Source organism: Phaenicophaeus curvirostris, chromosome 12 (genome assembly GCF_032191515.1).
Source record: "Phaenicophaeus curvirostris isolate KB17595 chromosome 12, BPBGC_Pcur_1.0, whole genome shotgun sequence".
NCBI lineage: Eukaryota > Metazoa > Chordata > Aves > Cuculiformes > Cuculidae > Phaenicophaeus > Phaenicophaeus curvirostris.
This window is the reverse complement of record NC_091403.1, coordinates 442,836-457,627: the sequence shown is the minus strand read 5'-3', so window position 1 is coordinate 457,627 and position 14,792 is coordinate 442,836. Positions and strand designations below refer to the sequence as shown.

At 55.2% G+C, this 14,792-nt stretch overlaps 1 protein-coding gene across 1 annotated transcript; it reads right to left on the bottom strand.

The window, feature by feature from the left end:
- Positions 1-532: 532 nt before the first annotated feature.
- Positions 533-14,014, bottom strand: SORD (sorbitol dehydrogenase). Its single transcript, XM_069867208.1, has 9 exons — positions 13,958-14,014; positions 11,027-11,060; positions 10,137-10,301; positions 8,491-8,650; positions 7,705-7,823; positions 7,161-7,226; positions 2,633-2,808; positions 1,793-1,914; positions 533-1,515 (listed from the first exon to the last, which is right to left on the bottom strand). Exons 1-9 carry the CDS (start codon positions 14,012-14,014, stop codon positions 1,350-1,352), a joined length of 1,065 nt encoding a protein of 354 aa, XP_069723309.1. The 3' UTR covers positions 533-1,349.
- Positions 14,015-14,792: the final 778 nt, after the last annotated feature.

Below are 14,792 nucleotides of genomic sequence, written 5' to 3'. Positions count from 1 at the left end.
GCTTCTCCCAGCAGCATCGCTTTGATGAGGGCTCACTGTGCCTGTTTAACCAGTGCCGGGCTCTGTGTCGCTGGGCTGCTGCTCTCATGGGCTGAGATTGGGTTTAAATAAAGCTGAGTGAGGCTTTAAATCATTTTGTCACCTCCTGTAGTTGCGTCTCAGTCTGGAGAAGAGAAGGCAAGGCTGCAGGCAGATCTTAGAGCAGCTTCCAGTGCTGAAAGGGGCTCCAGGAAAGCTGGGGAGGGGCGCTTGGTTAGGAAGGACAGGGAGAGGACAAGGGGAATAGTTTTCAGCTGCAAGAGCGGAGATTGAGATGAGATCTTAAGGAGAAACGTTTTGCTGTGACGGGGGAGAGGCCAGTTGGAGGTGTCCCTGCCCGTGGCAGGGGTGCAGCTGGAGGGGCTGTGAGGTCCTTTCCAACCCCAACCATTCCAAGATTCTGTGATTCTAAGATGACAGCCCAGGGGCTGCAAAAACCAATATCAAATACCCCCTCAAACCCCCACCCAAGGCTTTAAGGGACCCAGACACAGCAGGTAGGCAGCATTTATTGAGGAAAATCCAGTACAGACCCAGGGAATGGACTGATCTCCCAGTACTACAATTAAACCATAATCGAAGACAAGATTTTGTTATCTGCAGCTTGCTGCCTCGCTAGTACCTTGTTCATGGCTCACAAACTCAGCAGGAAGGCCTAACAGCCCCAAAAAGCATAGGCAGTGGTAAAACCCATGAGTGATGTTGGCCCCTCACTTCTTCCCCGCACTCTCCTCTGTGCTAAGTCCAAGCTGTGCCCCCCTGACTGCAGCCCCTCCTTGGCAGCCACGCAAGGACAGGGTATTCCACGTGCTCAAGAGCACCAGGCAGGGTCCCTGCACAGCCCAGAGCCCCCTTGGCCTTGCTCCTGCCCTCGGGGAGCTGCTGGAGGGAGGACGCAGCAGAGTATTCATGCAGGGCTGTCCGGTGCCCAGGGTTGGCCATGCGGGAAGAGCTGCCCCAGGGCAGCGCTGGGGACAGTGGAGTGCCAGCAGCTCCAACCTCGCCTCCCCTTCCACACGTGGGATCTGCCAGAGCAGAGCCAACCACACAAACCCTCGTCTCTACCCAAACAGCAGCATTTTGATTCAAACTATTGGTTCTCCCTTTGTAGTTACCGCTAATCCTCTAGTGGTGTGTCCCACAGTGTCATTCATCCTCATTATAAGTTGATTTTCTAGCTCTATTTCAAAGCAGCACCTGCACAAGGTGACGGTGAAACGTGCGACAGCCACACACCCGCCTCCTGCAGCCTCACACTTCGCATCTCAGGCAGGCAGGGTAACGGGGACAGGGCCGGGCACGGCGGCATCTCAGGGGTTGTGGTCGCTGGGGTCACACTTCAGCATGACCTTCACTCCCTCGCCCCTCTTAGTGGTCTCGAACGCATCAAGAGCCTTTTCCAGTGGGAAGCGGTGCGTGACCAAGGGCTTGACGTTGATCCGCTTGGATGCAAGCAGAGCAATTGCCACGGGCCACCTGCAAGGGAAATGTAGAGCAAGTCATAGAATCTCCTGCTCAGAGAGCTTCTCTTGAGCAGATGAGAGCAGCTACCTCCCCCTCCACGGCAAGGCCAGCCTCCCGAACATTTAGGTTGGAAGGGACCTCCCATCCAGTCCCACCCCCTGCCATGGGCAGGGACACCTCCCACTGGATCCGGTTGCTCCAAGCCCCATCCAGCCTGGCCTTGAACACCTCCTTAAGAAATTCTATGATAGACTTGGAGACAACTCAGCCCACGCCGCACTAGACTCACGTGTTGCAGTAGCGGAATATGCCACGGATATCCACCTCCCGCACAGCCGCATTGACTATGGGCACGGTCACCATCTCAGGACCCAGCCCCACCAGCACCAAGGTCCCACCAGAACGAGTGGCCTGGAGAACAAACCCATAAATACGTTATATTTTGCATAAACCAGTCACTGGAGCCTGCAAAAACCCAAAGCCACCCTTTATGGCAGTAACAGACGGCCCAGGGCAGAGCAGAGAAGGCACAATGTTGTTAGGAGCCTGAAAATGTGAAACATGCAATAAAAAAAGGCTCAAAAAGCAATCTTTCCAATATCCTTGAAGGATTTTAGTATCTAAATCTCATTCTGAAAAAATGACTGACACTTACTTTGGGAACTTCAAAGGGAGAGATTTAAAACCAAGAGCCTGATGCTCCACTGAAAATCCTCCTCTTGCAGCTTGTCCATTTGTATCCTGTCCTTTCACTGCAAAGCTCTGCACTACCTCCTCTACACCCTCCCACCAGGCAAAACATCTCGTCCTTAACTGCTTTCTTCACCTGCTGGAATTCATTTTCTTGATTATTCTCCTTAGTCGGATGTAACTTCAACTTGGTGGAACTCCACCAGCTGACCCTGCTGCCTTGGGAAGTGATGAAGCACCTGAGACAATTACCTCCACACCCTCTGTAAAGACCTTAACTCTTTAATTGCCTCTCTCAGTTTGTCGTCTACCAAGCACCTTCTCTCCCCTACCTCGAGCCCATTGAAGTTAAAAGCTGTGGAAGCAGAAGAACTGCTGTGTCCCAGGAAGAGGAGAGCCGATGCCACCACTGCTCCACCCCGGGACAGGTGGTACTCACGTAAATGCCAGCCTGGATGCAGGCCTGCACTCCCGTACACTCCACAGTTATCTCGGGCTTGCAGCCAAGCAGGCTTTCCACCTTGGAGGCCACCTCCTGCGGGGTCTCATTCTTCACCTGGATGGTGAAATCTGCCCCCACCTCTTTGGCTTTTTGCAGGCGAGAGGATGATAAATCTGGGGAAACACAAAACAAGGCAAGAACTGGAGCATTATATCAAGCAGAAGGGGAGCAAGAACCCAAGCCTGCAATCCGCTATCTACCCACATCTGACGTCTCACCAGAGCCACCACCTCCAGTGACAAGCTGTCACTTGTGTCAGGATTGAATCACGGAAAGTTTTGGGCTGAAAGGGACCTCCAAGCCCATCCAGTCCCACCCCTGCCATGGGCAGGGACACCTCCCACGGGATCAGGGGCTCCAAGCCCCATCCAACCTGGCCTTGAACCCCTCCAGGGATGGGGCAGCCACCCCTGCTCTGGGCAGCCCGGGCCAGGGCCTCCCCACCCTCACAGCAAAACATTTCTCATCTCAGTCTCCTCTCTTGCAGCTCAAAAGCATTCCCCTCATCCTACCCCTGCACTCTCTGATCAAAACCCCCTCCCCAGCTTTCCTGCAGCCCCTTTCCATACTGGAAGCTGCTCTAAGGTCTCCCTTCTCTTCCCCAGGCTGCACAGCCCCATCTCTCCCAGCCTGTCCTCGTACAGGAGGTTCTCCAGCCCTCACATCATCTCCGTAGCCTCCTCTGGCCTCGCTCCCACAGCTCCAGGTCCTCCCTGTGCTGAGGACTCCAGAGCTGGACGCAGGCTCCAGGTGGGTCTCCCAGAGCGGAGCAGAGGGGCAGAATCCCCTCCCTCCCTGCTGGTCCCACAGCTCTGGGTGCAGCCCAGGACACGGGTGGTTTCTGGGCTCATGTTAGGGAGGCAGACTGGACGCAGAAGCGATGCTGACAGGGCTGTGACATCTTGTACCCCTGGCTAAGCACCTACTGAAGCTGACGGTTCTACAGGTTATGAAATGAGAAGGTCTTGAGCTCCAGACACTTTTGAGTCTAGAGGAAGACCAAGTTATTTGGATTTTACACCTTGCTGCAGTTGAACCCCACACCGCTCTTGGCAAACTGGTCAATTATACAATTAAGGGGCTGCATTTGCCTCTAGTCAGAAATTGGGCTTCACTTCCCAGCCACCAGCGCTAATTAAAGTCACAGCCGCCAGGCTAAGAGCAGCCTGTTCCTGTATCTCTGCTCCCACGGAAGCCATCAAACTACATTTAAGCTTTTTATCACGGTTTATGAGCTAACTTTGCAGGCAAATCCTCTCAAAGCTCTCACAGTTCCTGTGTTGATCTTTCACAAAGGGGCTGAACTCAGTCCAATCTTTCATCTGCCCTGACTTTGGGCTTCCAGGTTTTCTGGAGGCACCAGCAGCCAGATTTCAATAGCACACTGGGAACAGTTTCCTGAAGTAGAAGTTACAAAGGGCACCTTTCATGACAGAGTAAGGCCAGACAGTGCAGCACCACCATGCAAATACCCCAACCATTGCTTCTCCTGCTGGGGAACAGGGCTGCTCTTTTACAACCCTCTAAGGAGAAAAGCAGCTTTTCAGAACAAGGCAGAAGGAGAGGAGAAGGTTGCCATAAGAATCATGGAATGGTTTGGGTTGGAACAGACCTCACAGCCCATCCAGTCCCTGCCACAAGCAGGGACACCTCCCACTGGATCAGTAGCTCCAAGACCCATCCAACCTGGCCTTGGACACTTCCAGGGATGGGGCAGCCCCCACTGCTCTGGGCAATATGGGCCAGGGCCTCCCCACCCTCATTGTGAAGAAATTCTTCCTAGTGTCTCATCTAAATCTTCTCCCTTCCAATTTAAAGCCATTCCTCCTTGTCCCTTCACTTCAGTCCCTTGTAAAAAGATCCTCCCCAGCTTTCCTGGAGCCCCTTTCCATACAGGAAGCTGCTCTAAAGTCTCCTCGGAGACTTGTCCAGGCTGAACAACCTCAACTCTCTCAGGCTGGCCTCGTACAGGAGGGCATCCAGCAGACCTTAGGGAAGATCCCATGAGGAGCCATGGAATGAGCAAATGTTCTGCACCCAACCGCAGCCCCTTCAATACCTCTCACACACATCCCAAAAGGGAGAACACTGCTCTGCCAGGAATACAGCACTCGGGAAAAGAACAGAGCTTATCAGAAGCACCAACACTTTTCTCAGGCCGTATTGAAAAGAAAGGCAAGCTTTGGCACACACAAGAGCGGAGTTGAGCGCTGGTCTCCAGCTCCAACACCAGCCATTCTCCGGGAGCCCCAGAGAAAGGGCCTGACCCTTGGCAAGGGAGTCATTGGCTCCAGGCGTGCCAAAGCCACCGACCGCAGCTGTAGGAGGTGAGCTCTCCTCAGGTCAGGAAAATCTCTTCTAGGTATTTCTATATTTGTGTGTGGCTTGTCAAAACAAACACAAACATTTAAAGCCCCAAGTGCTGCGCAGACAAAGCTCTTCCCAGACAAACACATCACAAAAACCTTCAGGCAATGAATTCAAAGAATCCTGCAGCTGAATACAAGCCGATCTTTGTGACCGGCACCTAGCAGGTGTTGGCTCCTAAAGAGAAGCAAAGAGCAGTTCCTGGAGAGGGGCAGCAAAATCCCCAGCGGTGGCAACAAGCCAAAGTAAACCCGCTCCTCTGCTCCTGTCACGTACAAGTATCTGAGTAGGGACAGAACCTCTACAGGTGTCTCTGAGCATCTTGGCCAAACACCTCTAAGGGGGGAGGTGTCTACAAGTCACGATCATTACCTTGGCTAAGGTGTGAAGGTAAGAAGGGGTTAATCCCACGTAGCTGAGCTTGATAACCCTACAAACCAGGTACCAAGAACTTCCTATGGCCACCTGGAGCCCTGTGGTACGCGATACACAGACCTGGCTGCTGAAGGTCCTCGGGAGCAAGAGGCAAGAGCAGCTTGTGATGTTAGAGGGAAGAATGCACCCAGGCAGGACTGGGGCGGCTGAACCGGCTGCCTCAGCCCCACCAGCCCCTGCCAGCTCACCTCACCCTTCCCCACCCTGGCACTGGGTCACCCCCAGCCCCTGCACCAGCTCAGCTCGGCAGAAACGTTCCTCACACGTGACTCAAGCTGCTCTTCCTGCTACAACAACCGTCATCCTCGAATGACAACGCTTCACAAAACACGAGGCCTGGACTGGTCACAACCAGCAAGCTCACACCTGCAGGGTGGGACCAGCAGAGCGAGAAATGCCCTGGGCACGGCAGCAGGAGGATCTAGGGAAGAGAAGGCAATGATCTGCCTTGGATTGTGTCATGAGCTGCTCCTGAAGGAGGCTTCTGTCAAGGCAAGAGGGTGGGACCTGAATTTGGTCTCTCAACCTGAAGATAGAAACATAGTAGGAAAGGTCAAAAATAGACCTGCCCTGAAGTGTGGGAAGTGGAGTAACCACCTTCCAAAGGTCCATGTTGGCACAAAAATGCTCTAGCAACCTCTGCTCGTTGTCTACTTTCATCTGTAACCACTCCTCCCAGCCACCACCACTCAGAAGAAACACCACTTCCAGGCTCTGTCCAAAGCCCACGTGGAAAGTTCAACCAGGGAACCTCCTGAGGTTGCTCCAGCCCTCAGTTCTTCAGGGCAAGCTACATGGAGAAGAGCCTGACCTTTGCAGAAAAGGAGAGGCCACTGGGGTGGGTTAGCAGGGCAAAGAGAAGCAGGGATTGAATGGTGCTCTGCAACATTCAGGAGTGAAGCTGCAAAGGTGAACAAAAGAGACCAATAATGTGACTGGACACAGATAAAACCACGTGTCCAGGCTGTATCCGAGCACTGCAGGAGGAAGGAAACAAGCCTGCTCACAGAAGAATATACAGAATATCCAGAACAGCTCCAAATGGAGTGTACCGATATCCTGTATTGCTGGGTCTGCGTGCCTCGGTGAAGACAGAAGCAGACACAATCAAGGTCTGGAAGCATCACAGGGAAGATGAAACCTGATCCACCAGGCTTTAGCCAAAGGCAAAACACAAAGTTGAGGTCAGAAGAGCTCAAAACAGAACAAAATAAAGAAAACAGTCAGTGCTCAGAGTCACCAGGAGACAGCAGAGCTTCTGTGACTCGGAGCTTCGTCATGCAGACGCGTTGCCTCTTCCCAAAACACCTGCTCAAGGTCTGGAAAAGGACCCTCTGACCTCAGCCCGTGGTTTATCCTCCTTGCCGCACTGTGGCTACGCCACCCACACCACCTGGTCATGCTAGGAAGCAGAAGTCATTACCTGGCCTGCTAACCGAGCACCAGTTGCAACCCACACCCTCTTAGAGATCCCAGTTAGTGCAAAGATCAAAGCCTTGCCCTGGGGATTTATCGGGATTCCCTCCAGACAGGCACACTGCAGCTCAGTTCCTGAGCAGCCTTTCCACGTGCCTGGGGTGCCTTCCCCAGCAGTTACCCCGGAGGGGTGGAACCAGCCACAGCGTTGTGTTGTGGCCCATTAGGAAGGGTGAAAAGGCCTTACCTGTAATCACCACGGCTGCTGCACCCATCATCTTAGCCACAAGCACGTTCACAAGGCCAATTGGTCCTGGGTACAACAGGGAGAAAGAGAACATGTCCAGCTGCCCGACCACACCGGCCGCAGGCTCAGAGCACACCCAGAGCTCAGCACGTTCCTAGGCTAAGAGAGGCTCTGGCTGCATTTCCAGGTGGGCACTCTGGGATCACAGCACCACCACAACTCCAGGGTGGCGAGACCAGCTGCTGCAAGAGCAGCTACTGCCACCGAACAGACTCTGCACAGAAAACACCCCCTGCTCCTCTGCTCCTTCGAGCCAGATGGCTCCACACACCCAGACACTGCTTTGCCTTGGGGCGGCTCAACACACAGCGCTGCGGTGCAGCACGGGCAGGGATGGCTGCAAGGTCCCCCAACAGCACCCACACGCCCCATCCATCCCCCCACAGCACCCACACACCCCATCTGTCCCCCAACACCACCCACACACCCCGTCCATCCCGCCCCACACTGCAGCAGGCAGAGAACCCAAACGTGGTCACCATACCAGAGCCAGACACAAAGACTTTGCTTCCCAGAGTGACTCCTGCCCGTTTGCAGGCATGGATTCCCACTGAAAGGGGCTCAATAAGAGCTCCTTCTTCAAAGGTGACATTATCTGGAAGCCTGCAAGAACCAGACCAAAGCAACAGTCACCAACAAGGGTGATGAGGAAAGCCACAACACTTAAAGACAAAACACACTCATTTTAACTCCTTGTGCAAACGTGTCCGTCCTGCCAATTAAGAACATACTCTCTGCACTGTGACCGCGGCAGCACTCGGCCCCACGCCAAAAAGCAGCCAAGCAGGGTCCCTGCTTTGCATTCCTGCTCTGTTCCAAGCAGGACAACTGTTCCAAAGGACAGAGCGAGGTGCCAGCAGAGCAGTGCTTCCCAAGAAGCAGCAGCAAAGCCAGCTCAGCTCCAGGGATCAGATAGAGACTTTCAGGCACGGTTCTAAGATATAAAAAGGCAGCAGAAAAGCAACCAAGAGTGGCGTGCAAATTGGAAAGGGAAAATAATTAAAGGCTAAACCAATGATGACATCCCAGGAAACATGCACAAATGTTTGGTTATGCCTGGCACCAGAGGGGATGAACTACACCTGCCTGACAAAGCCTTTGTGAAGTGGCTGCCCTCCAAGCCTCACAGCTGTTATTTCTGGATCAGAAAGTGATAAAACCTGTTGTGCTCAAGCAAAGAGCGCTCCCTGTGACACCGCAAAGGGCCAAGCGGTGTAGCTGTAATCCCCATGGAGTAAGTCTATCCCTGCACTCAAGCGTGTTCACTCACTTGTAGCAGTAGCTGGCACTGTGCTTGTAGTAGCGGCACAAGTTCCCATCATCCGGAGGCGTCGCACAGAAGAAGATGGTCGGGGAGAGGTTATAGCGGCCAGTTTTGCAGAACTCATCCATTTCCCTTGGGACACCAGGCTCAATGGCCACTCGATCGCCTGCCAGGGTGAAAGCAGAGTGCGTTACTCGGGAAGAGGGTGGGCACGTAGGTACGAGGAGTACCAAACAACTACAGCAGATAGCATGGCCCAAGAAAGGCATGAGGGACATCTGCTAACTGAGAAAGGCCACACCACATGCACCAGGCAAGTTCCTAACACTTCCTGCACGGCAGCCTCAGCACCAGGATCTTCATGGTTCCTTGGAAGGAGAAGGTGTTCTAGAGGCACGGACCCAGTGCAGGTGGGAGCTCAGTCACACACAAACCTCTCACTGTCCTTTGCTCTTGTCCTGGAGGAACCAGGCAACCTTCACGTGCCCTCTTGCGGCTCTCAGTGAGCCTTCAGCACTCCACCACAACTCCGAGTTGTCTCTCCAGCTCCTAGCTCGAGTTCCCAGCTCAGTGACTCATCACAGAGACACTGCTATACATCTCATCATCTCCTTGTGCTGCTCTGAGCTCCGTCCCTGTCCTAACGCTGCTCTGCACTGCCAAGCCAATGCTCTGCTGCCCCACGTCAGAGCCAGAGGTCTCACTCTTCAGCAGTGATGGACACCCCATCAGTTCAGATATGACACTGGGCTTGTTTCTTCTGCTGTGGAAACCACGTTCTGTTTACCTGCATTGAATTTCAGCTGCATTTCACTGCCCGGGTACCCTTCAGGTTTCTGTGACTCTTGCTGGCTCTCCTGCATCCCCTCCACCCTTTGCTCTCATCAGCAAACTTCGCAAACTTCACTGCTCGGCACATTTCCCAGGGCATTCATGAGCACAGCGAATGGCAGCGGTCACACCATGGGGTGTGCGGTGGCTCCAGCAACCTCACTCCGCTGCAGGAGGTCACTCGCTCCTTCAGGAACATTCACAGCCAAGAAACATTAACAGCAGGTTGTTGGCAAAAGCCAACATAAACTTCTGAAGCTTTAGATTCTTCAAGACACCTTGTACCAGCACACACCATGCTCTGCACTAAAATAAAGTAAGATAGCTCGAGATATCCCAGGATCACAGAATGGTTTGGGTTGGAAGGGACCTCACAGCCCATCCACATCTGCCTCCTGCCATGGGCAGGGGCACCTCCCACGGGATCAGGGGCTCCCAGCCCCATCCAACCTGGCCTTGAACCCCTCCAGGGATGGAGCAGCCACCACTGCTCTGGCCAACCTGGGCCAGGGCCTCCCCACCCTCACAACAAAACATTTCTCCCTAAGATTTCATCTCAATCTCCCCTCGTGCAGCTCAGAACTGTTCTACTCATCCTATCCCTGCACTCTCTGATCAAACCCCCAAAGCCTTCCTAAGAAACACTATAAACTGCATCAGCCAAGCCAGGTGATTCATAGCAGTCCAGTGGCACCCGTGCAGTTCACAGCTCAAAATATCCCATAGAACTGTCTAACGCAGGCATGCATCTCGTCATCAACACATTCTCAAGAACTCGTTAACCGGAAGATAAATAAAAAGGGACGATTGATCATAATTACCTGGTTTCAGGTGAGTCACTCCCGATCCCACTTTGACCACGGTGCCAGAAGCTTCGTGCCCCAACACCATGGGATCCTTCACCACAAAATCCCCGATCCGCCCGTGCTGCCAGTAGTGAACGTCAGACCCGCAGATCCCAACAGAGTGCATCCGCAGCAGGACCTCTGCCAGAGGAGGAAGAGAGGTTCCTTGTAGGCAAATTGACCTTCTCAGGCATGGTGAGAGCGACATGTGGGCTGCCCCTGTGCCCCACAGCAAAATGCAAAGCCAGCGCTGAACGGGAAGGGACCACAGCAAACCCTCTGCAGGGACAGCTCTCCACGGGGACAGCTCTCCACGGGGACAGCTCTCCACGGGAAGCCATTAGGGTTAGGGCTGGATTTGTCCCGTGGAGAGTTGTCCTTGTGGAGAGCTGTTCTAGCACTTCCACCACCACTGCTCTGGGCAACCCGGGCCAGGGCCTCCCCACCCTCACAGCAAAATATTTCTGCCTAAGATTTCATCTCAATCTCCCTTCTTGCAGCTCAAAACCATTCCCCTCATCCTATATCATGGTCCCTGATCAAGAGCCGCTCCCCAGCTTTCCTGGAGCCCCTTTCAGTACTGGAAGCTGCTCTAAGGTCTCCCTTCTCTTCTCCAGGCTGAACAGCCCCATCTCTCTTATCCTGTCTTCATACAGGAGGTTCTCTAGCCCTCACATCATCTCCATGGCCTCCTCCGGCCTCGCTCCAACAGCTCCATGTCCTCCCTGTGCTGAGGACTCCAGGTCTTACACTTTCTCAGAAATATCTATAATACCTCTTTATAATATAAAGGAGCGACAAAAGAGAATGAGAAAAGAGAGAGGTTGGTAAAGCAAGCAGACAGAAGCAGCCATCTCTCCACCTACCATCGGGACCCGGTTCTGGGATCGGACGGTTTTCCTATGAACAAAAAGAAAATAAAGTGTTCAGTGGCCTGTGCACAACCATGGGAACACCTCAAGGAAAGTCAGTCCAGGTAAATCTGTACGCAGGTCAGGGGTTTGGTTCTGCCTGCTCAATAAGCCACCGTGGTGCAACGAGGAGGGATATAAACGTGCAGTCACAGAATCATGGAACAGTTTGACCTCCAAGCCCATCCAGTCCAACCCTCTGCCAGGGGCAGGGACACCTCCCACTGGATCAGGGGCTCCAAGCCCCATCCAGCCTGGCCTGGAACACCTCCAGGGATGCAGCTCATGGCTCCTCCCTATGCTCGCTTCATCTGGGTTGCAGTAACGCACACATCCATTACGAGTGAGGACACAGCCAGCTTTTAAATCCTCTCTCCAAATTATTTCACAGTGCTTTCCACTTCCCTGACCAGATAGGGACACTTTTGAGCAGAGATCCTGTTCACACAGTTACTCCTCAAAAATTCGGTCCATACACCTTAGCAGGCCCATGCACAGTTCTTCCTCCACACAAGAGCATCTTTGGAATCAATTCAGCATGAGAATTGATCTCTGGGTTTGAGATGAGCCAGAGCTTTAGAGCAGTCCCCCACGTACTTGCTGCACCAATTAAAAGCTGCTACACAACGAGGAACACGGGATCCCCTCCTGCTCTGTGCTTTAGCCAATTAAACACATCCTCAGTTCCAGCGGGATTCCTCAACTTCCCCAACCTAAGCATCACTAGAGACATTCTGGCACCGCATTCTCAAAGCACTCCCTGCTAAAGCACCTCAGGCAGGACGGCCCATGCTGGAGCGCAAATCAAAGTTCAACTCAACCAACTGGGATTTCCAAGGCTCAGAACTGTATTTGTCTTTTTTGCGTGGTTCGTCCCCCTGAGGATACAGCCCAGGGCATTTTATAAAAGCTGCCGGTCTCAATGTGACCTCTAACACAGAAAATACCCATGAAGCCTGCGATCTGGCAACACATCAGAAGCCGATGCTGTCTCAATGGGACTGAGTGGAACAACTCCTGGTGAGACAGAATGCAAGCCACCTCCTGAAAATGTGCGTGTGGTGTTCCTCAGCCCAGGGAAACATACACTGCTTTTGTTGAAAACAGCTGTGCCAAAACCCACACATCTCGGTGAGTGTGAATCCTCCTGCAAACAGGCAGTGGCCAAACTGGAAGAGCCCAAAGCGCTTCAGGATGCGTGTTTGTGGCTCACTGCAAGTTCAGAGATAGCAGCTGCTACGACTGAGGGTGAGAAGGAAACACAGCAAAGGTTTTCTGTGAAAGGAGAAGAGAGGATGTGGTACGTGCATAGAACTCAACCCATCCTCAGGTGGAAGCAAATGTGAGCCTGTGGCAACTGCTACGATCTGGAGGAGAGACAACAACAATAAAGCCAAGTTTCTTGTGAAACGTGGGTCAGCTGTTGGAGTCACAGTGACTCTCTCACATTTACAGGAATTCAGAAGGGTGTGGGGATTCTGGGGAAGACTCTGTCATCTAACCGCATAAATCAATAGCGCGGATAACAAGTTCAGAGTTCAGTGCCTGGACTCCTTTGATTGGTGGGGCAGTCAATGAGCACCACTGACAGTGTTCCCAAGACACCTCAGAGTGGGAGGATCCCACCCCACAGAGCAAGCACTGCCCACCACGTCCCATGTCTCCAGCAGCGCCAATATCCCAAGGAAAACTCACACGTCTGGGTGTGAGTGAGTCTAGAGACCAGCAATGTAGATGGGATGAAGCCAGCATCCACCCACAAAAGTCTCGCCCATCTCTCTAAACCACGGGATTCTGGAAACACATTCTTGACCTAGGGGGTCCACCTCAGTTCTCACCCACAGTGGCGATGCCTCCGCACGCCAGTGGAAGCCAGGCAGCACGTGCTCCCAGTGAAACCACAGCTGCCCAAGGTACCTGGGAGCCACGCAGGAACCGCCCCCACGAGCAGCACCTGGAGTCACTTCAGCTCTGCACGAATGGCAAATACAGCGGCTTCCCTGACAGTCGTCTCCCAGCCAACCGCCACAGGTACCCAAAGCCTGCGTGTGGCAGGACCTGTCGTGGGATCACTGAGGTTGGAAAAGCCCTGTCAGCAACCCCAGTCCAACCGCCAGCCCAGACCCCCGTGCGGACTGACCCCCGTCCCCAAGAGCCACACGCTTCGTGAAACCCTCAGGGACGGGGACCCCAGCCCTGCCCTGGGCAGCCTCGGCCAGGGCTTCACCGCTGCCAGGGAAGGAATGTTTCTTGGTACCCAAACTCGCCTTTCCCTGGCACAACTTGAGGCCGTTCCCTCTCACCCCATCCCTTGTTCCCTGGGAGCAGAGCCCAGCACCCACCTCGCTCCACCCTCCTTTCCAGGAGCCGCACAGAGCCATGAGGTCTCCCCTCACCTCCTCTTCTCCAGGCTAAACAGCCCCAGGCCCTCAGCCGCTCACACATCCCTGTTCTCCAGACCCTTCCCAGCTCCGTTCCCTTCTCCGGACACGCTCCAGCCCCTCAGTGTCCTTGGTGCAGGGACACCTCCCACGGGATCAGGGGCTCCAAGCCCCATCCAACCTGGCCTTGAACCCCTCCAGGGATGGGGCAGCCACCCCTGCTCTGGGCAGCCTGGGCCAGGGCCTCCCCACCCTCACAGCAAAACATTTCTCCCCAACATCTCATGTCTATCTCTCCTCTTGCAGCTCAAAACCGTTCCCCTCGTCCTGTCCCTGCAATCCCTGACCCAGAGCCCCTCCCCAGCTTTCCTGCAGCCCCTTTCCCCACTGGAAGCTGCTCTAGGGTCTCCCTTCTCCTCTCCGGGCTGCACAGCCCCAGCCCCTCTCGCTGAGGGCCCCGCTGCGGCTGCTGCCCCGGCGGCCCCCGTCCCCGGCCCGGCCGTACCAGCCGCAGCTCCCCGGCGCCGTGCACCACCACGGCCAGGTTCTGCCCCGCCGCCATGGCCCGGACCGGCTCCTCCCGGCTCCCCCCGGCTCCCCCCGGCTCCTCCCCGGCTGCAAGGGCCGCCCCCGCCCTCCCCGGGCCGGCACCGCCCCGCGCAGAGGGAGGATTGGGGGCCAGCGGCTGCTGGAGCTCCGGACCTCGGCTCCGAGCGCAGAGCGAGCCCCAACTCCAGCACCAGACTTCAATTCCAGCCCCGGCTTCCAGCCCCAACCCCAGCCCCGGCTCCTGCTGCAGCCCCAGGCCCAGCCCCGGCTCCTGCCGCAGCCCCGGCTGCAGATCGAGCCCCAGGCCCCAGACTCCAGCCCCGGCTCCTGCTGCAGCCCCAGCCTCAGCCCCGGCTCCTGCTGTAGCCCCAGGCCCAGCCCTGGCTGCAGATCGAGCTCCAGCCCCAGACTCCAGCCCCAGACCCTGCTGCAGCCCCAGCCTCAGCCCCAGCCCCGGCTGCAGATCGAGCTCCAGCCCCAGACTCCAGCCCCAGACCCTGCTGCAGCCCCAGGCCTCAGCCCCAGCCCCGGCTGCAGATCGAGCTCCAGGCCCAGGCCCCAGCTCCAGCCCCAGACCCTGCCGCAGCCCCAGCCCTCAGGCCCAGCTCCGGCTCAGTCCCTGTCCCCTCTCCTGCCCGGGTTCACGCAGCTCCCGAGCGAAATGCAGCCCCTGGGCTGGTGCTGCTGCAGGGGGAAAGGCAGCCCCGAGCCTCGGCCGAGCGGCAGCGGAACGCCAGGGACGCAGCATCGTGGGGACGCAGGCGGCTCCGCTGGGAGAAGGGCTGATCGGG

What these genes read in the sequence shown, in the direction of transcription:
- SORD (XM_069867208.1), bottom strand. Translation starts at nt 14,014, where the DNA reads ATGGCGGCGGGGCAGAACCTGGCCGTGGTGGTGCACGGCGCCGGGGAG. An exon ending in CCCAGAACCGGGTCCCGATG is followed by an intron (nt 10,302 to 11,026) that starts GTAGGTGGAGAG and finishes CTCCTCTGGCAG; the next exon opens with AGGTCCTGCTGCGGATGCAC. An exon ending in AGTCTTTGTGTCTGGCTCTG is followed by an intron (nt 7,227 to 7,704) that starts GTATGGTGACCA and finishes TGTTGTACCCAG; the next exon opens with GACCAATTGGCCTTGTGAAC.